Source organism: Strigops habroptila, chromosome 6 (assembly GCF_004027225.2).
Source record: "Strigops habroptila isolate Jane chromosome 6, bStrHab1.2.pri, whole genome shotgun sequence".
Lineage (NCBI taxonomy): Eukaryota > Metazoa > Chordata > Aves > Psittaciformes > Psittacidae > Strigops > Strigops habroptila.
The window spans coordinates 42,295,245-42,317,805 of record NC_044282.2 but is presented as its reverse complement, the minus strand read 5'-3'; the positions used below and the strand labels follow the sequence as shown (position 1 = coordinate 42,317,805).

The 22,561-nt window shown below is 41.5% G+C and overlaps 2 protein-coding genes across 14 annotated transcripts in view; one reads left to right on the top strand and one right to left on the bottom strand.

Annotated features, from left to right (window-relative positions):
- FBXO25 (F-box protein 25) overlaps window positions 1-4,360 on the top strand; it is a 37,534-nt gene extending 33,174 nt beyond the window's left edge. For 10 of the 13 annotated variants that reach the window (XM_030490084.1, XM_030490091.1, XM_030490089.1 and 7 more), the window contains 2 exons: window positions 391-417; window positions 3,195-4,360. In XM_030490084.1, the coding sequence (XP_030345944.1) occupies window positions 391-417; window positions 3,195-3,284 (117 nt within the window). In that variant the 3' untranslated portion in view covers window positions 3,285-4,360. The remainder of the gene's footprint in view (window positions 1-390; window positions 418-3,194) is intronic. The other 3 variants (XM_030490081.1, XM_030490080.1, XM_030490086.1) reach the window with 1 other exon arrangement.
- Window positions 4,361-10,017: 5,657 nt separating this feature from the next.
- TDRP (testis development related protein) overlaps window positions 10,018-22,561 on the bottom strand; it is a 31,847-nt gene continuing 19,303 nt past the window's right edge. The window contains exons 3-4 of the mRNA XM_030490580.1: window positions 15,512-15,615; window positions 10,018-13,264 (exon numbers count right to left, since the gene is read on the bottom strand). Coding sequence (XP_030346440.1) covers window positions 12,919-13,264; window positions 15,512-15,615 — 450 coding nt within the window. The 3' untranslated portion in view covers window positions 10,018-12,918. The remainder of the gene's footprint in view (window positions 13,265-15,511; window positions 15,616-22,561) is intronic.

Below are 22,561 nucleotides of genomic sequence, written 5' to 3'. Positions count from 1 at the left end.
GCTCTGTGAATGCTTTTATGTGTAATATTTCTTCTGTTCTACTAGGCAACATTGCAATTATGGGCAGTTCTTTTATTTTCTTAGCTCCCTCAGTAGTACATTTCCGTTATCGCAGAGATGACCACAGACACTGAAATACCTTTTCTTCATTCAGTATCCAGGGCTTTATGTACAATAGTGGGATTGTTTTGCATAAGTGAGATGCTTCACACTTGGTTTTAGTCTTCCTGGGGCTTGTGCTGGTTTTGGTTCTCCAGCTGCTTGTGGTTTGCCACAGGAATAGAAGACTATATTTCTAAATGGCATATGAACATTAGCTTCAATAAACTTTAACTCTACTTCTTTTACTTTATGGCTCTCCTTCCTGCTTCCTTGTTCACGATCTCAAAGGACTACCACCTTGCTTTGTTACTCAAGGTATTTCCTGTGTGTCTCATCTGTTTTCATTGCTGACTGTTCTGTCATGTCAAAGTGAATAACGTGTCCATTTCTAATTGTTTGTACTCTTTGATTTGATTTTGTTGCCCCATGTCGGTTTCGCAGTAGAAATACTTTGTTTCTTGTTTCCCTATTAGATAAGTTAACACTGACTTCCCATCTCAGTTCTTCATCAGATTTGGGGTTTTTTTATTATTGCCATATTCCCTGTTAATGCTATTTAAACTAGGGACCATAATTCAACTTCCAATGAATATGTGTGCATAGTGTCAGTGAGATCAGCCAGATTTTGCTGAGAAATCAGTTTATCTGCACTCAGTATTAAAAACTCTCTTTGCACTCCCTAATGTATTTCAGTATATAGATCTCAAAAGAATAACATGAACCTCAGATAACTTTCTTTAATGCAAAGGTACTAAAACTGATTTTATTCCATTTGGAATTCTGTAGTCCTACATACTTTTAGGAAAACAATTCGCCAAGCAGGCTGCATATGATTTGGGTGAGTGGGGAGAAGCAATTATAATGTTGCTTTATGAATGAAGAAATAGTGGAAATGATTACACAGCAAAGGACTATAGCTCCAAAGTTGTTATGGGAGCTTCTTAGTATCCAGTTATGATAAAATTTGAGGAGGACAACAACTGCATTTACCAGTAAACACTCCTGGTGCATGGTCTTGTTAATTTAGAAGAATTCCATTTTAGCTTTAAGTAGGTACACTGAAAATCAATATGATTTGAACACTATTTATTAAATGTAATTTCAAGGGAAATAACATTTTTTCTTGGAAGGAGGAATAGGCGTAATTACAGGAAAGTTGTGCTACTTCTTTTCAGTCCTTATCATTTTTTTTCACTGTAAAATTGCTGTTGTTCTTGATAGCTAAACCCCCCAAAGAACTGATCTTATTTTTATTGGACCTGTAATTCCTGACTGAGCATAGCTTTCGGAAGTGCTTTTATGGTGATGTGCAGAGTGAAGCAGATAGCGTGTTACAAGTGCTGTCTAAAATGTTTGGGAGTATAAGCAAGCACTAAAAGAGGATAAACCCTAGCTTCTTTCCCAGAATCCTAATTCTGATGGTGTTTTTCCCTGGAAACTAGGAAAGTAATGACATTGACATGGCAATGGTAGAGGAGACAATAGATAGTTCATAAGCAACCACCTTCGAGCATGTTTTCTGCTGTGGTGAATCTTCCTTGCAGATGTCATCTCAAGATGAAGGTGTCAGGCTTCACACTTCTGGTCTTAGTCTTCTGTTCTTTCTCATCTGCAACTTCCCCAAAAAAGCAGTTCTACCTGGGGTTTAATCTATTTGTCTGTTCTCTTGTTTGCTTGTTTTTCCCTCTGTCATGAATCTAACAATTGGTTCTCAGGTGATGTTAAAGCAATTAGGTTAAAAAGTGGGAGGATGAGGAGGTGATACCACATGATATTTTCATGTAGTCATCTATAGACTTAATGGCACAATGCAGGTAATACAGCTATTAAAAAGCTGAGTAGTATCTAGAATGTGTTTCACCTAGTGCATTTTGGTGTTGCAAAGACTGTGGATAGGAATGTGACATCTTTGACAGCACTTTCTTTATGTAAGTTTCCAAGTGAGAAAACAATTTCACTTACAGGTTCTTTTATTAACTGAATTGCATGTAACTTCATTTCCTATGGAAATGAAAGAAATGAAGACTGCAGTGGTCTGTGATCTACTTACCATGTATTTACTCTAGTCTTCTTGCCTGACATGGTGAATTCGTCAATACTGGTGGAAGAGGGAGAGAAAACCCTTAAAAGGGGTTGTTGTAAGGCTCAGGAATTGAACAGGGAGGACAGTTCCTGAGCTTTGTTAACATTACTGATCCAGGCATTCAACCTCTGCACTGAACTCTGTGGGACCCTCTTCTTATTACACCTCTAGCATTTCCTTCCTTTAGAGGGTCCTTTCTAATAATGTACAAAACTGAACTTTTCTTTCGATGGGGAATTTGAATTCTAAATAATCAGACAATTGTGCTGAATTCAAGTTTCTGTAATATTAAGGAAAGCACTGCAGGCTTAGTGAACTTGTAATGGCAAATCCTTTCCATCCTGTCTGTCTTCTGTATTCCCAACTTGCCTGGGTGCTAACACCTGTTTTAAGGCAATGCTTTTACGTGGGGAAAAGGTGGAAGTGAAACAGGAGAAAGATGTTGGGGGGGAGGAAACAAGCAAGACAGAACTTACATGACTGGGACTTCAAACATGCTGCTCAGGAGTTCTTTTGGGAAGCGTCTGCTGCTCTTCGCTTTGAAAGCACAGAGCTCATTTTCCCCCTGAAGTAGCAGTTGATTGCAGATTTTCATTAAACAGATAATTCAGGTTCAACAAAGCAGCTGTGCTTTTTTTGTTGTTTTGGTTTTTTTTTTTTTCCTTTTTTTTTTTTTTATATTAAAAAATAATGGCTAGGGAATGAGAGAGGTTTCTCCAAGTGCTCTGGCTCAGGTTCTGGTAGGATGAGAGGGGTTGGTGGTTTTTTTCTGGCATCTGAAGCTACCACAGTCAAACTGGAAAGGCCTGTTTTCTTAACAACTTAGTCTAAAACAGTTAAAGACAAATATGGTGAATTCTTAAAAAGAGCGAGTTGCTATCAGTTTGTTTCCAGTGGAAGTAATTGCAACTGCCTATATATGAATTTTTCCTTTTTTTCTTTAGTTGAGAGTGGAGGGGGATTGTGGGTGTGGAAAGAGAATTTACTTTTTTTCTCCTTCATTCTGCAGGATACGGGACACCCCTGCACAGCCAGTGATCCAGACACCTGTCTCATGCCAGTATCTCCTCAGCATTTCATTGATCTCTTCAAATTCTGAGATGTTCAGTAGCTGTTCTCCTGTGTTTGTGGCCATTTTTGTGAAGAGTCAGGAAGGATGCGTTATGCTTTTTGTGCAATATATTTAAGTGTGATGTTCTGTTGTAGTTTAAAACAAAAAAAGATGTGGGGGGAAATTATCAGACAGGTTTATTTGGTGTATTGCTTTTGGGTAGAAAAGAGCTGAGGAGAAGGAGACGCGTCTTGGACTTCTTTTCAAGTCCAAGAAAGACCATTTTAATCTCAACTTTAAATCCATTCTTTTGGCGCCTTAATAGTTGGTTAAAATTATGTGGGGGAGTTTTGAAAATGATATGGAAGAGTTGAACTGCTTTCACAGGGACCAAAGGAGGAGTTTTTTGTTAATCTTTCTTTCTTCAAGCCACTGTTTTCAAAACACCTCCATGTAATTTGCACTATATTAAAGAATACGCCAATATTCTCTTGGATTCTTAATATATCAGTTACCAAGGTGGCTTTAATCATTGTAAGATAGTGAATGAAATATAGCTGTGGTGGTATCTGTTATTGGACGTATGAATGAAGGAAATCAACCAGTCTTTGTACATACATTATGCAAAAGCATTTATTTTTCTTAAGGACTTTAATAAACATATAATCTATCTCAGCACACCCTGTGTAACTCGAGATCTGGGGCTACTGCAAAGTGATTTTTTTTTTTATGGTAGCTACAGCCTTCATTTATATTGTTTGTCTACAAATGCAACTGCATTAATTCATCTTCTAAGAAGAAGATATTACTGAAATTTACTGAGAATGGAGTTGCTTGTTTCTAGACTGGTACCCTGGCAGGACATACCACCAGAGGTTCTAACCTGACAAGTCTTTACAAGCTCTGGGAAACCCTGAGTGTCAGTCTGACCTGAAGCAGCTTTGGCCAAGTTAATCAGATGATAAATTCTCCAGGAAGCTATCTTCTTCTATCCTGTAGAACAAAATTAATTGCTTGGCTCTGGGCAGGTAAAGGAAAAATTAGGGAAGTTTTGGGTTTGTCAATGAAACTTAACAAATAATATGTAATTTACAGAAAAAATAAATCATGTACTATATTCTGCACTTGCGTGTTCTGAATCCAGTTTTGTACAGTGTAATAAATCACGTTTTTATCTATTATTCCTAGAAGCTTCCTGTGCATAGAGATGAATCAATTTGAATGGGTAAGATCTGTAGTAACTGGGAATGGAATGAGCAGCATACAAGCAGTCCACGTGAGACCGCTGTGTAGCGATTGGTTGAGTTAGCACTTTTTTACATAGGATAGCTGGGCTGTTACTAGGCTGTGCAAGAGAAGGAAAATATTTATTCCCTCAGGAGCAGAAACTACAACCTTACCCATTGGTGGATTTTTCAATACAGGGTTTTTCACTTCCTGCTATGGCTATAGTAATGATCAGGTGTGGAGCTAATGACATCCATTCTTACTCCTGGTTATTGAGAACACCGCTACATGCTGTACTTTCCTAAGCACCATGGTAGCCACTGGATTTGGTAAGGAACCAGCAGCTCTTCAACAATGATTTGCACCCCATTTATTTACCTAATGTAATGGTTGTAGGCTTGCTTTCCTGGCTACGTGACCCTGCATGACCCAGGTAACCTCCACAATGGATGGTGATGGCTGGCATCCATTAATCACTCCTTTAATGTGGTTACAGTTTTGCTACCCTGGATGAAACTTCCTGTATTACCTATGTTGATGCTACCTGCTATCTATCTTTGAGAGCTTTAAAGAAAGGTTCTAAAGTCAGGATCATCTCCCTCTACCTCCTGATGCAGCCCAGGATGCCATTAACCTATTTGTGTTAAGAGCCTAGTGGTGTTCACCAGGGTGCCCAGGTCTGAAAGCCAGCAAGATACCTTTGATACCTTTCTTCCCCATCAAAAAAAAAAGGGGGGAGAAAAAACGTGCACACATACCAAGGAGCATTTCAGGGCAGGGCTATTACAATTTATTTTTAATCTGAAAGACTTTGAGTGCAGAATCACACTGTCATAAGCGCTGTTATAAGCTTTTAACACTTGGCAAAAATGAGCTTTGGGAGTAGGTCCACAAGCTACTTACTTAACTATTTAGTGAATATATTTCTTAGGTTAGGCAAACAAACAACCAGAGCTTGATTAAAAGTGACTACATGGTGTGAAGTCATTGGATGCATACAAGATAGATTTTAATCATGCCACCTAAGTAAGTCATGTTGTTGGATTTATTTTTTTTTTATCTCTTCAGGACAATACTCTTGTTAATGCCTCACTTGTATTAAAGAGCATAATTTGACAACCCTTTACACCAGCACTTACTCATGTAACCTAAAGTGTTTGTTGTAACCCATGAGAAGGGTTATGCCTTAAAGTAAAACCTCCACTCTGGCCTCCTGTGTGCTGGCTGTTACACGCAAAGGCAGACAGGTATGCTCTCTTACAGCACTTGCAGGGTCACCCAGTCAGTTCAAGTTGCCAATCCAACTGAAGTGAGAAATTACTATTTCTAGGGATAATTTTCATGGAACCATTCTTCCTCAGGCTTTTCAGCTTAACCTATGCCACTCCCATGTAGTACTTAATTTTCTCCAGTCCTCAGTCACTATTTGATGTTTGGGTACTCACCTAAGAGAAGCAAAGGGTCAGGGCATCACAGCCAACTGCAGGCAGCGGCTGCCCAGCTGTGTGGCAGCATCTGACCATGTGCAAGTACTCCAGCATGTGTCTCTAGGAGGTGGGACTACAGCCCGACCTCCCCTTTTCCCAGTAAGTGGTTCTGATGAAGAGAAATTTTCCTCTTCCATATGGTGGGCATGAGAGTAAGGTAAGGTTGCCAATTCAGTAGAAAGATACCACCATTAAATAAGGCAAACAAACAGTATCAAATATTTGGAAATGGTTGTTAAATTACAGTATTAGCTGTAATAGGCTCCCACATGTATTGTGAGGATAAGTCTGTGAGGCCCCTTTGCACAGCTTCTGAGTGCTCGAAAGAGCAAGCCTGGGGCAGGTCTCACCCATTCCAAAATGGGCAACTTCCAAGTGATGTTTAAACTTCCAGATTTACAGGCTTAGAGGTAATAAAACAGACAAACAAAATCAACCTCTAGCATGTAATTTCTCCTCTAAAGAGAAAAAAAAAAAGCCCTGGCACTAATGGGGAATCATCAGGGATTTTAGGGAAGACAGGGAAAGATGGAGAAAGTCCTCAAAGATCTCAGGAACGTGGTGAGAGAGCAGAGAAGGGGAGGTGGCTGAGAGTAGTCTTTGAAGAAGCAGGATACTGGTCAGAGCTGTTTAGTTCAGCTTAAACTTCAACAGTTTAATCCCACCACCACTTAAGTTCTTGCTGCAAGCTGACCTACTAATCCTATGTTTAAAGGCAGTCTTCTACCACCTGCACTTACCTGCTAAATTTCTGATCAATAAAGTTTAATTTATAGGCATAGTAGCATGGAATAGATATGGAGAAGTGCTTGCTGGGAGTTAGTTAGAGAGCACCAAGGTTAGAGGCATCCAAACCCTTCATTTTGTACCTCTGCACAGGGCACATTCTTTCCAATTGCTCATCACAGCCAAAATTCCTGTTCTTAGATAGGATAACCAAGAAAAAACACTAGGAAAGGGGACTAGCTGTGTGTTTGTTCTGATTCTCTAAACAACTAAACCCCCAGCCTAATAGTAGATATTAACACTACCTCCCCAGGAACACACTCAGATGTTCTGAACTCCTTACTTCTCTTTATACTGTGCTTCATTCCCTGATGCCAGAACATCCGTCTGCCCTTCTTCCACTTCTCTTGGAAACCTCCCCCCTCATCCCCAATGCAGCCGGGTCTCACCCCACAGGTCAGGAGCCCAGATCTTCCACCGCAGCTGAAACTGCCAACAGGCTGTCCACCTCGACTGCAGCGCTTTGGTTCAACACAGCCATGCTATGCAGACAGGGGAGCACACTTCTTCAGGAGACATGCGAGTTTAGAAAACAAAAAAAAAGAGCAAGTGTATTTCATTAAATCCCTAATTATTTTCAACATAACCCTGTGTACAGCATTCCTATATGTGTAGTATGACTCTGGGAACCTTGTGCTCCATCCTATCAAACAATAGTTTACTTCCTAATGGGAAATGATGCTTGACTTTGTTTTCCTTTGTTTGTCCTGTCAAATGTTCAAAAGATAAACTGTTTGCAGGCATTAAACTGAAGGCAAGCCTGCCTCAGAGTAGGTGTCCATCATGAGAGGAACAGCAAAGATTAGGTCCTTATGTACATTGGAGAGGATGTCTGCCTATGTGACTCAGGAAAAGCTAACAAACGAGACAAGTACAAAAAACAAAGCAAAGAGTAATTAATATTAACTATTTTGCACATAAGAATGCCTTAGCAGCAAAAAAATAGTAACATCCCAAGTACAGTACTTACTTAGACTCTGGATACATGAGTCTCCCCCTTGTGTGCACAGACACACACACACCACAGTGTTTTCTCTGCTGCTCCAATACCAGAAGCATTTTGCAGCGTGATCTTGTGGAGAATCACAAGGCTCCTGGATAAACAAGTTGTTAAAGACAACAGCATTTGGGGGTTTGATATGGAGCTGTTGGAGCAAGTCCAGAGCAGGGCCACGAGGATGATAAGGGGGCTGGAGCACCTCCCATATGAAGATAGGCTGAGAGAGTTGGGGCTGTTCAGCCTGGAGAAGAGAAGGCTGCGTGGAGACCTCATAGCAGCCTTCCAGTATCTGAAGGGGGCCCACAAGGATGCTGGAGAGGAACTCTTCATCAAGGACTGTAGTGGTAGGACAAGGGGTAATGGGTTCAAACTTGAACAGGGGAAGTTCAGGTTGGAGATAAGGAAGAAGCTCTTCACTGTGAGGGTGGTGAGGCACTGGAATGGGTTGCCCAACAAAGCTGTGGATGTCTCATCCCTGGCAGTGTTAAAGGCCGGGTTTGATGGAACTTCGAGCAACCCGGTCTGATGAGAGGCATCCCTGCCCATGGCAGGGGGGTTGGAACTAGATGATCTTAAGGCCCTTTCCAATCCAAACCATCCTATGATTCTATGTTTCAAGGACAGAGGTACAAGCTAAGATAGGCCAGAAGACATCGCTAACTTAAAGGAATGGTTCTGTATCAAATCATGAGCTGGTTTACTACATAACCTCAAATAATTAAACCAGCCAATTCTCAGAAAAATTATTTAAACTCAACTATTTAGTCTTCTCAGTACAAGGGGCTAGAGCAACTAGAAAGCAAAATATCACTGATTATTTTCAGTGGTGGACAAACTTATCTTACAAAATACAGCTGTGTGTTTTTCTCTGCAGAGAGTAATGCTTTTTCTTTTCCAATAGCAAACTCACAGCTCAAAACATGTTATTAAGCTTTCACTAGTGTAATCTGGGTCTCAAGAGCATAAAAATTGAAGTGCCAGCCAAGCTTTTACCAGATTATTATGGACCTGAAAAGATCATAGTTGCTTTCTTGCATCTTTTAGTAAATACTAGACAGAGTAGGAAAATTTTCTTCCCAAATACGGAGCAGGTATTCCTTTATTCAGTACTAGTGCTAAGATTTAGTAAATATCCTATGAAAAACCATCTTCTTCTTACACTTTTGTTCACTATTAATTATATATTTCATGTAATCTTCTATTATTTATGCCCCTATTTTCTGGTTGTTTTCATACTCTATTAATATTTTGCAACTATGAAAGCAGCATTTTTTCCTGCTATTATGCTGGTTGCACTTACAATAAATGCAACTCTCTCCTTTCAATTTCTAAACTGTATTCTTTGCCTAGCTGTCTGATTCCCTGTCTGGTATGGTGCAGAGCAGCCATGCTACAAGAAGTTGGGAGACACAGACGGACATCTAATGATACACACCTTTGCAAACTAGCACCAGCAACTTAAGCGTTGTAGGAAATTATTTTTCTTCTTCATAGTGCTGGTTTCATTTCCTGGGTACCTCAGAAACCAACTATGGAGCACTCAAGGGGAAAAAAGTAAAAACCAATAAGAATCAGACTGGTTTGGCCTGGAAGGGATCTTAAAGCTCATCTAGTTCCAACGCCCTGCCATGGGCAGGGACACCTTCCACTACATCAGGTTGCTCAAAGCCCGGTCCAGCCTGGCCCTGAACACTGCCAGAGACACAGTTCACACAATCTGGTAAGAAACATTTTGCCTAAATGTTCCCTGCTAAGTCTATTTGGACAACAAGAAAGCCAGCAGACTACAGCGGAAGAGCTAGAAGCAGACAGTACGCTTCTGTCTGTAGCGCTTGACTGGTAACAGGGCTGCATCTCACTTTTGTCACAGCCCAGGACGTGCAGGTCTCACCTCCTTATGGGGCCCGTATATGCAAAAGCATTCCAGGTCTTCCAGTTTACATGTAACTGGTGAAATCTTTAGGGAAGGAATGCAGCTCTGCCCAAGCTTTCATAGCAGCCAATAAATTAAACAAAAATAAGAGTAAAGTTTAAACCAATAAATACCAGTTAAACAAAATATTTGCAGTTTGTCAAAACCAATGAATTCTTCCCACTGTGAAAGCAGTGCGTGATGCTTAAAGTGTAGGATGCTGCAGCTTCTGAGACAGCATGATTTGGACAGACATAGCTATTATTTCCTTGGCTGTATTCTACAACGATGCAAGTAACATCTATGCAGATGGAAACAGATTCATATGACAAATAAAATGTGACAAAAAAATAAGCAAAGAATAAGGCATTTCAGTTCAAACTAAATCTTTATTCATATGGAAAATACTACTTTTCTTTTTGCAAATGATGCTAATAAATAAAAATACTCAGAAAGAACTTTGCTTAGAGTTAAGTGACTAGTTACAGCCACACGAAGCTTTTAATTCCCGTTAAAACCACGCCAACAATCATGCAGATTGGCTACGAGAAAGCAATATAAACTATATTTTGTTTTGTGCAATCTTATCATACAGTCTTAATGCTACCTTCTTCTAAACCATTTCACAAAGATTGAAATGTAATTTCAAAACAAATATTAAGGGACATATTCTACACTTAATCCACAGATGGAGTGTGTACAGCTTAAACCCATAAATGTGTAACAAGTTAAGCATCTAAAGGAGGTAAAAGAAAGAGGACCCCCTTCTGAAAATTCAGACACGTTTATAAACATAAGAAAAGGAAAGCTCACACCTGTGAGTTCTCAACAGACAAATACATTATTAAAGCATAACAATAAATTATATTAAATTTTATAATGTTCATCCTTAGAATGGTTTTTTCTGAGAAAATCTCACTTAAAAAGCACACCAAAATGTTCAGCACTAGGAGCTAAACTAACTTTACGTATCTCGATTTCCCACTTGGATGCCATTTTGTTTTACACCAGGTTTCAGCTTTCTGATCATATTCTTTATCATATCAATTTAAAAATAAACTGAAAAATGTTGCTGTGCATCAAACACATCATCAAGGTGAGAAACAGGCACTTAACAGTATAATGTGCAAGGCAAAACTTTTACCGGTCACAGTATAAATAGTTTCTTCAGGAGGGAAATTAAAAGTTCTCAGCCCATCTTTGAGAGCAAAATATTGAGGGCTGTTAGCAGACTTTTTTCTGTTCTTTTACGTCAGCACCAACAATCAAACTAAATACTAACTCATGCCTTAGAGGGTATTCCATAAACTATAAAATGCAGCATACTTTACCCAAGAATACTAATTCCTTCCTATAATTAACCTCAGCATACGTACTTGCCAAAGGCAACTACAGAGTTTACTCACAGACTAAATGATGCGAGATAAATGCTACCCCTTTCTTCTCTATTAGTATTTTTTTAATACATAATGCCAATTTTAGAAATCCATTTGCCAGTTACAAGATCCTGTTTTGCAGCACAGAACACTGATGTTCCTTTACATAAACTTAAGAACAATGTCTTTTAACATCCTACCAATACCAGAAAAAATAACAAAAACAAAAACATTTGGCTACCGTTTCCCTCCAGGCACATCTCAACAGGAATCTCCAAAAAATAGCTATGCAGGAACTGCAAGCTGGAAAACTAGATATGAATTGGAAGAGAGAGGAGAAAGACAGCTAAGAAAGGAGTAATGTGGCGGAAACAGAAACAAGGTACAAGCTCAGAAGAAAATTGCATGCATCCCTTTTCATCAGCGTAAGCTTCTTGCAAAAATACATGTAACAAGACATCCATTATATAAAGGTATATGCTTTCCCGAAAAATGCTGATTTTCTCTGAAATGCTAACCTGATCTTCCGACCGCACTGGCCCCATTGCTAGGCAGTCAACAAGTTTTCAGTTCTGTTACACCAGTTTAACAATCAGGAGAGAAAAGGCCTGCTGATCATTTCTTATGAAACTTTTGGTTTGATTTTTTTTCCATAAATGTCAAAGTAGTATTTATATAGGATATAAACAAAATGGAAACCAACTTTGGATCTGGCATCAGCCACACTGCTAATGAGAGACAATATGCTAGAAAGAGGCACTTTTAGTATTCTTATATACATTTCAAACCTCAAGTTTAACACTTCTCCTTCTTTTACCAAAAAAAATAAAGTATCAGTAGCTAACAAGACAGAGCTTTATAACAACAATGCTTCGGCAGTTGTGTGCATGCACATAGTAGCAATGGCTCAGTTACTCAGTTACCCTGAAAACACCAGAGTATAATTCAATCACTGCTTATGGAGCAGGGCGGGAAGGAACAGCACAGTACAAAACAAGAAAGTTGTTTGTAGCACAAGGATCAGCTACTGTAAAAATGAAAACATAAGCTCTCCATAAGAAGCAACTTATCCCTAGATTCAGGACTACAGATACTGAATATCGAGATCTTCTTATACTCTACTCACTGCTGCTTTCCAAATTTTCAATCATTTTTGGCATAACATGCATTTTAAAAAGTAAGCAGCTTAGCTTGGTCCAACAACATTCAATATCAAAACAAAAACACCAAAACAAACCTCTGGAAGACCCATATGACCTGACTATTGGTGAAGATCCTGTGATGGAAGGAATAACATTAGAATAGTATTTTCCCATTTCATACACAGTATAGCACATTGTGACAGTTGAGCATCTTGTGTGCACAACCTGAAGCATATGCTGAGGCTGAAGATTTGGAAAACAGTCTACTATACAGTCTAAGTATAAGCATTCCCCCTGCAAGTGATAGATCAGTATTCTTAGTTAAAAAGGGACAGCATCAAAACTAAAATTTTGAGTGGCCCTCGAATACCAGAAAAAACCCAGGACCTCAAGCCAGTAGAAGCTCCTACATAAGGCAGTCAAATTTACAACCAGTGTATACATTCACTAAGGAATTACATTTTTTTTATTTTTTTTTTTTTTGGTAAAACCAACAATCCAACATACTGCAGAGTCTGAATGTGAAATATAGGCACAAAATAGATTCTCTACTTTTCTTCAGTGTGGAAAACATAGCTATTTAACAATGTAATAAGAAAATTTACTATCAGGTGAGCAAAAATTTGTAACAATCTGAGTAAAATAAAGTACTGTATAAAGGTGCAATATTGAGCAGATTTGATTTTGGTTTAAACATACGAGTAAATCATGGAACCCTTTTCTTATCTATAAAGTATTTCACATTACCAGTATCATTCTAGTTCTTCCCAGTTGTCTGTAAGGTTACCTTTGCTTTGACGTCTAATACTAACCAGCTTGCCAGCTGATTTGATACTCCACCTGGAACTGTTTCCTGAGCTGGCCAGGTTTGTGTATTTTGTGGAGCCTTTGGTTTCATCTTCCCAGCCTGACCAGGCTGTATAGTCACTTAAAGCAGTTGCTGCATCACTGGTAGAGTCAGCAGTGGTAATCTGCGGTGGTTCCCATCCCTCAATCTCATCTGGTTTCCTAGATGGGACATTCTGCTTTATCACCAAACTGTCCCAAAAACCTGGCTTCTTTTCAGACTTCATTTCTTCCTTTAACTTTAGGTTTGTTCTAGAAAGTAACAATGATGAGGTGATTAATGTCTTCATTTAACAATGCATGTAATAGTTATTAATAAACATTTGATTGATTTATTATGTTTTACAGTAAGGAACACTAATCACTCAGCCTATGACAGCACATTCATTACTGTCAACTTCAGGGAAAACACCCTCATATATATGTAAGCCTAAACACAGTAGAATCTTACAGTGATAAATCAGAAGTGGCCTGAGTATGGCTGTTTCCTATTATAAAAGAACTTATTCCCCACCACCACAGGATGAATTACCAAGAACTGCCTTTGGAAATGTCTGAAGTATTTCAGTATGCAGTAGAACAATTTAGGACTTTAACTAAAAAAAAACAACCCAACAACCCCAAACCAAACCCAGAGGTAGGATAGTAGAAGGAATATGAAAATGTTTTGTCTACCACCAGCTTTAACAACTGCTATGTTCCTCAGTTTCATATATCTGTTATCACCTTGCCAGTCAAACCTTATACCCTAAAACAGCTGATGTACACAGTATTAAAACTTTAAAGATACCAGCATTTTTTCCATAAGGATCTGCACAATATTTTGAAAACAGCTGTGTCATATTTCTGGTAAGAACTCCCAAAATTCCCCTCCCAAAACCAAGAAAAAACAGCCTTTTTTGCAATTTCTCTCTCAAAGAGATATTTGAAATGCTACTTATATTATTACATTTCTTATCCCATTAAGAAGATTCAATCTGAATTATTTCATATCTGCAGCGTGGAGTATTTAAAATACAGAAGGCAAAATGTTTATCCATAAGTTGATATGCAGGATTATGTAGGTAATCAAATAACGGACCACAGGGAAAGGCGGAAAGCGGTGAAACACACAACCTTCAGGGTTCAATGAGCTAAACAGCAAATTGAAAGCATTACCTGCTGCTAGCATATAAATGCCTCAGCCACAAATAAAACCACCACTGAAGTATTTTAAATATTTCTATTAAAAGAGCTTTTTTCCATTAATGAAAGCTTGATGCTATCATTTTTAAATAGAAGCAACTGAACCAATACCTTTAAAATTATTTCTCCTTTACTGAATTTTGAATTCAGGATTATTCAGAATTTCCATCTTGCTAAAGCCAGTCACAGACTCTGGATGCTTTTCTCATATTTTGTGAGTACCATACACGGAAAGTTCTATTTTTCTTTAAAAGTAAAGTAAAAGTCCTGGTATACAGTTATAGGAAAATACCCCCAACCTTAAAATACAGGCAGTTTTCATAGTAATGCTAAAACAGTTTTCCACATTTGTGGTAACTCTGTTTCATATTTCTGCTGTCTTCTTTGGGTTACTTGATTCTTATATTCAGCATCAATTGCAAAAGACCCTTACAGCAGCTTAGCATCTTAGTAACATTCATAGCATTGTAAGGGACAGTAGCTGGGAACTTCTGGGAAGTTTTATTGAACAGGTTCAAGGGGAAATGGAAATGTATGTATTTACATTCTAATTTGTTTATACACACACTCCCCTGCATGTGCATGTATCCACTTGCACTCTGAAATACGTATATTTCAAACAAAAAAAAAAAACAAAAAAAAACTACAGCAAGTCTTACCAAAGCCAGTATTTGGCTGGAACAGCTATATTGATAAGTGGCACATTTTTTTCCTCTTTGTAACCAAGGTAATTAGGTAGCATATGTAGGTAAAGCCTACCTATCCTTGTAACAGCAAAACATTCTGTCCTGGGAAGAGGTCTGTGCTGTAGAACAGCTCTATCAGCAGCAGAACTGTTTCAAGTAAACACCCCAGCTCCAACAGGGAACATGTGCAGATCCTGGTATAGCTACTCCATTTAACCTTTTTAGGTGTAGGCAAGACTTCAAAATAAGAAGCATGAAAAAAAAAGGGATCTGTAAACCCACCAGAATTAATCCTTAAAAAGAGAGAGGGAGGTTATGACCCTTTTACTCAGAAACCTGTATTCCTTTTCTACAGTAAAAGATTATTATGCAGCTACATTCCCTTTTCTTCCTGACAGACCTAAAAACATTATCAACAATATCCATCCTTTCCTAACACAGCATGCCTTACTCATTGTAAGCTTAACAGACATGTAATTTTGAAATGCACATAAATCCTGCTCTGCGACTTAACTTCCAGGAGTTGAACACTACTTGTTCTCAGTGTCTATCTTAACTATTTTATGCAGCTATTTCCTCTTCCAGTTTCTGTATTTTAATAGCAGAGAGACCAATTGGTTTTACTCACCCTTTGGATTTTGGAGACTTGCATCCTGCTAGCAATTGCTGTTCATCATCTTTATTGAACATAGATGTCACTTCCTTCCAACCCCGGAAACTTGCACCTTGAACCTATACAAAGAAGTAAACATCCTCATGAATGTGAACTAGAGACATACAAGCCAGAGTATGGCTGCCCTTGCTGACTCTGGGTGGCTGACAGGCAGCAGTGGCCCTACCTCTGCTGTGCCACGCAGCTAGGAGCACAGTGGCTCTACACAGCCTGCAGAGGTTGGCCAAAGAGCAGGCTGGGTTAACTGCAGCAAGAGCTCTTTCCTGCTGAGCAAAGAGTACAAAACCTTGCTGGTTTGCAGAGGCTGGCAAGTGGTGTTGGTAAGGACAGCTGGGCTCCTGGATGCTATTCTGCAGGCAGGAGCTGCTGCCTCCATTTTCCATCTCTTGTTCTCCTGTTTCACTATGTCCTATGTAAGAAGTGAATCTAGGCAGCTTAGGAAACAGGCTAAGGGGCTGCACTAGACAGAAATGAAATAAACAGGCCATGCTAGAAAGGGCCACAACAGACAGGACTGAATTATGAAACTCTTAAGATTTAACCTGCTTTGTACTCAACACTCCTATTTTCAACCCACCAAAACTACATCTTCTGGCCTTGCAAACAAAAAACGCAAGAGCACTGGCTCACCAGTGACATGTGATACTTGGCACTGGTGAGCTACAGTGTGCTCTCTAAATTTACTATGACCATTAAAAATGTAGCATAAATCTTTTTTCAATGTTGTTAGAAGTTTGATTCCCTCTCCCCAAAGTGCAAAGAATAGGTATTGGGGTTTTTATTCTCACAGCACACTTAGGGACTCTAACAGAAATGCATGCATGCTGAGCACATGAATATGAAAGTTGCTGTTCTATCCAGCAGGATCTAGTAAGAATGGCAGAGTGACAATCTATCAATGGTACTTGATTACATTAAAAAATACAACAGTATCTTATGAAGTATAATAAACAATCAAAACAATTGTAGTTGTCAATACGAGTGAAGGCTCATTCATCACCTATTATTATGCTTCATTCTTTTTGAAGAACTTATTGGTGCATATTAGTATCAATTTGACACTTACATTTTAATGGATTAGAGTTTATAACTGGTACATCCACACAGGCCTTAAAATGTGTGAAACATCACCTACAAATTGAGCGCAAACACCCGACAGGAATATATTGTTACTGCTAATCCCTCACTCTTCAGAAACCCACAACCTCTACCATTAACAGGAGTAAACCAGCACCCTTGCTATCATACGTTAGTCATGGAGTACTTCCATCTCTTGTTCTCCTGTTTCACCGTGTCCTACACCTTCACTTCTCACTCACCTTTCCTACTCACATCTGAACCACCTCGGCTAATCTGATTTAGGAGACATACAGGTCCATTTTAGGATTAGGAGGAAGGTCTGACATAGACTCCGTTTCACTTTGGTTAGGTACAAACATGGATCCAGCTTTCGGAAAAGCTCTGGAGAACTCTGAAGAGGGAGGGCTGAGCAAGCCAAGAATAATTTCCATCTCTTGTTCATAGGATGTGGACAGACTAGGCACGCGAGAACCAGGTTCACCACAACCCAGGCCTCTGTAACTGCTCTGCTCACCTCCTCCTAAACTCATGCCTAATCTTACCATAAACCACAGCATTCCTCGTGGCTTCACAAGAAAAGCAACGGTTTACATAGATATTTTTTCTACTGTGAGAATAAAGTGAGTACAGATTATAATAAGCAAACCCTCATGTTTAATTTAACCATATGCTTTCTATTTTTGAATAAGTTAAAAATATGTAGGCAGTGAACTTCAACTTGGCGTCCTTGTGGCAGACTCATCATACCCCTCTCATTGGTATTGTCAATAGGATAAAACAGAACCAGACAAGCTGCAGGTGATACCTTCAGATAACATACAAAATTCTTGTGCTTAAACTACCAGCCCCTCCAGGCAGTACTCAACATTTAATGCTTCTGTGGTGTAAATAATGGTCTAAACTCTCAACCAAGGCCTAATCCCGTGATTTGTTTTTGTTGTTTGGTTAAATTCTGTAACAAGTTTAACATGAGAATTTGTTACTCCGATTTGGCTTCCTTTCACTGCAAAGCACTTCATCCACAACAAACTTTGAAACAAAGGAAGAACGTCCAAGAAGTTACCTGCTGAAGTAGTCTGTTTAAAGAAAGAAAGAAGAAGAAGAAGAAATAAAGAAACTCTAGAGAGCACTTAGCTTTTCATCTGTTAAAAAACCCTTCATCTTCTGTTATCTTACTCAAACTCTACTATTTCAGGCCTTTTGGGAAGGAACATCTGCTACCGTAGGCAAACCCGCAGTTAAAAGCAGCACATAATTCTTACTGCTTAAATCCTTTAGGCCTTTAAACTGGAAAAAGACCCAAACGTACCTCAGTGATCTAATTTATACATAAGCATGCCTTTCTTCGCTAATGATGTTTCTTCAAGCCACTGACACATAATAAATCTGCAGATTAAAACCAAACCAAAGCAAATAACCAACAACAATAAAAAACAACCAACCAAACAAAAAGCCTCCTAACAACAAATAAACACCTTGTTACTGGTTTTCAGATAGCAACTTATTACAGAGAACTAGTTTAACTTAAATTATACGTGCCTTTATAGGGCAGCATTGATGTAAGACTATTTGAAGAGGAGCATTTATACACACACTTAGTGTATAAAAAGACTCAGTGTAAAAAGACCAATAAACTTACCCATACACTTCTGTTTAATCTAGAACCTCATACATACTTCACTGATACAACTCCAACCTTTGCTGCAGTGTTTCGGACACCCAAGCAATCCTCCAGCCAGAAACACAAACAAACCCCAGCAAAACCATTTCATAATAAAATCCTGTTAATATCTTGCCACAAGCTTTCCATATTTTTAACTTCAGATATTTTTAAATTTAACTTCATTAAGCCTGATGCTGACTTACAGATATCTTTCCTTAAGAACAATTATTAGAAAAGTTCTATTCAATGTCAGGCAGATAGTATGTGCAGGTCTACAGATAAAATTTACAAGCTCTGCACTCTTTCTACCTGTATGTAAATCAGTACCTATGTTAGAATCATAGAATCGTAACGGTTGGAAAGGACCTTAAGATCATCTAGTTCCAACCCCCCTGCCATGGGCAGGGACACCTTGCCCTAAACCACGTGGTCCAAGGCTCTGTCCAACCTGGCCTTGAACACCGCCAGGGATGGAGCACCCACAACCTCCCTGGGCAACCCATTCCAGTGCTTCACCACCCTCACTGTAAAGAACTTCTTCCTTATATCTAATCTAAACTTCCCCTGTTCAAGTTTGAACCCATTACCCCTTGTCCTACCACCACAGTTCCTGATGAAGAGTCCCTCCCCAGCATCCTTGTAGACCCCCTTCAGATACTGGAAGGCTGCTATGAGGTCTCCACGCAGCCTTCTCTTCTCCAGGCTGAACAGCCCCAACTCTCTCAGCCTGTCTTCATACGGGAGGTGCTCCAGCCCTCTTATCATCCTCGTGGCCCTCCTCTGGACTCGCTCCAACAGCTCCATGTCCTTTTTATGTTGAGGACACCAGAACTATACACAGTACTCCAAGTGAGGTCTCACGAGAGCAGAGGAGAGGGGCAGGATCACCTCCTTCGACCTGCTGGTCACGCTTCTTTTGATGCAGCCCAGGATACGGTTGGCTTTCTGGGCTGCAAGCACACACTGCCGGCTCATGTTAAGCTTTTCGTCAACCAACACCCCCAAGTCCTTTTCTGCAGGGCTGCTCTGAATCTCTTCTCCACCCAACCTGTAGCAGTGCCTGGGATTGCCCCGACCCAGGTGTAGGACCTTACACTTGACTTGGTTAAACTTCATAAGGTTGGCACCGGCCCACCTCACAAGCGTGTCAAGGTCCCTCTGGATGGCATCCCTTCCCTCCAGCCTATCAACCGAACCACACAGCTTGGTGTCATCGGCAAACTTGCTGAGGGCGCACTCAATCCCACTGTCCATGTCACCGACAAAGATGTTGAACAGGACCAGTCCCAATACCGATCCCTGAGGGACACCACTCGTTAGAGGTTTCCAACTGGACATCGAGCCATTTCCCACAACTCTTTGTGTGCGGCCATCGAGACAGTTCTTTATCCACCGAGTGGTCCATCTATCAAATTGATGTCTCTCCAATTTAGAGACAAGGATGTCGTGCGGGACAGTGTCGAACGCTTTGCACAAGTCCAGGTAGATGACATCAACTGCTCTGCCCCTGTCCATCAGTTCCGTGGCTCCATCATAGAAGGCCACCAAATTGGTCAGGCAGGATTTCCTCTTAGTGAAGCCATGTTGGCTGTCACCAACCACCTCGTTGTTTTTCATGTGCCTTAGCATGTTTTCCAGGAGAAACTGTTCCAAGATTTTGCCAGGCACAGAGGTGAGACTGACTGGTCTGTAGTTCCCTGGGTCTTCCACCTTCCCCTTCTTGAAAATGGGGGTTATATTACCCTTCTTCCAGTCATTGGGAACTTCACCTGACTGCCAGGATTTTTCGAATATGATGGACAGTAGTTTAGCAACTTCATTCGCCAGCTCCTTCAGGATCCGCGGATGGATTTCATCAGGTCCCATGGACTTGTGCACGTTCAGGTTCTTAAGATGGTCTCGAACCTGATCCTCTCCTACAGTGGGCCTAAGGTCTTCATTCTCACAGTCCCTGCATTTGCTTTCCAAGACTTTCGTGGTGTGGTCAGAGCATTTGCTGGTGAAGACTGAGGCAAAGAAGTCATTAAGAACCTCAGCCTTCTCCAAATCCATGGTAGCCAGTTCTCCTGATAGCTTCTGGAGAGGGCCCACATTGTCCCTAGTCTGTCTTTTATTTGCTACGTATCTATAGAATCCTTTCCTGTTATCTTTCACATCCCTTGCCAAACTTAATTCTAGCTGGGCCTTAGCTTTCCTAACCTGGTCCCTAGCTTCTCGGGCAATGCTCCTATATTCTTCCCAGGCCGCCTGTCCTTGCTTCCACCTTCTATAAGCTTCTTTCTTCCCTCTAAGTTTCCTCAGCAGCTCCTTGTCCATCCATGGAGGTCTCCCGGCCCTCCTGCTGCACTTTCTTCTAGTGGGGATGCAACACTCTTGAGCACGTAGCAGGTGATCCTTGAATATCGACCAGCAGTCTTGGGCCCCCCTGCCCTCTAGGACTGTATCCCATGAAACCTTACTAAGGAGGTTCCTGAAGAGGCCAAAGTCTGCTTTCTTGAAGCCCAGGGCAGTGAGCTTGCTGCATGCTCTTCTCACTCTCCTGAGGATCTCAAACTCAACCATCTCGTGATCACTAGAGCCAAGGCTGCCCTGGAGCGTTACATTTCCAACCAGTCCCTCCCTGTTGGTGAGCACAAGGTCCAGCATGGCACCTCTCCTCGTCGGCTCCTCTATTGCTTGAAAGAGGAAGTTGTCTTCCACACAGTTGAGGAACCTCCTGGATTGCTTGTGCCAGGCCGTACCGTCCCTCCAACAGATGTCAGGATAGTTGAAGTCCCCCATGAGGACAAGGGCCTGCAAGCGTGAGGCTGCTCCTATCTGTCTGTAGAGCGCTTCATCCACAGAGCCCTCTTGATCAGGCGGCCTGTAACAGATCCCCACCGTAATGTCCCCCATTGCTGTTTTCCCTTTGATCCTGACCCACAAACACTCTGTTACCTCATCACCCGTCCCCAGACGGAGTTCCATACTCTCTAGCCTATCACTGACATAGATAGCAACGCCCCCTCCCCGTCTGCCTGGCCTGTCTTTTCTAAACAGCCTGTAACCTTCCATTCCGACACTCCAGTCATAGGAGCCATCCCACCATGTTTCTGTGATACCAATGACATCATATTCCCGTAGCCTTGCACACATCTCTAATTCCTCTTGCTTGCTCCCCATACTACGGGCATTTGTATAGAGGCACCTTAGCCGAGCTCCAAATGCAGCCAACTCGATGGCTGGGGCAGCTGGAACATCTCTACATCGCTCCAAGCACTTATTAGAGGTGCTGGCAACTGACCAGGAGTGTTGGGATGGATCAATGCTCCCCTCCCCCAACACATCTAGTTTAAACCTTTCTTGACCAGCCTTTCAAAGTAGAGTCCCCTACTACTATGACCCTCCTCTTTTTCCTGGAGGCACCAGTAGCGATCCTCTTCACTGGTGCATCAGCAGGATGCTCATTAGGTGTGGTGGGTGCTTTCTCATTAGCCCCCTGCAGAACTGCGAAGCAGTTCTGGGTGGGGACATCAGATTTAGGAAGAAGCCCCTTGTCGTTAATTGTCCTCTTCCTCCTTTTTTTGATAGTTTTTCTCGTGACTAATTCCCAGCTTCCTGGGTTGCTGCCCTCCTTCTTTCCTATATGAGCAGTGCTGGACGTTTGCGGCCCCTGCACAGCTTGGGCCTGGAGCAAGCAGCCCAGCTTCCTCTCAGCTTCCCTGGCATCTTTTAGCTCTCCAACAGCCTCCCGCAGCTCAGCCACCTGCTGCAGGAGGACCTCCACCAGGGCGCACCGAGTGCAGCCCTGTCCATTGTGCACCCTCGCCTCAAGAGACCAGTCGAGGCACTTTCTACACTCCGACGTCTGCGCCGCAGCCTCCCCTCTCATCGGCTCTGTCTGGGTGCCTACGCTGGCCACCGCCGGGGCAGAGCTGCCAGGGCGGGCCCTGCTCCTGAGGCGAGTGCTCACCATCCCGCTCGCTGCCCGCTCGCCCTGCCTGCGCCAGCTGCCGCGCCACGCCCCGACTGACGTGCCACGCCCTGTTCGCCGCGCTCCTGATCGCTCGCGCTCCCTGGGGTGGGTTTTTCCCCACTGAGGGCTGGTGCCGTCACTCCTGGCGCCGCCCCCTGTGAGGCAGCTGCTCGCGTCAGCTGAGCTGCCGGCTCCTGGGCGAGTCCTGCCGAGGACTTGAGGCTCCCTCGGTCGCTCTTGCCGCTCCGAACTGAGGCTCCTGGACGCTGTGCTTCCCCCCGCTCCGGTGTTAAAGGCGTCCTCTCTG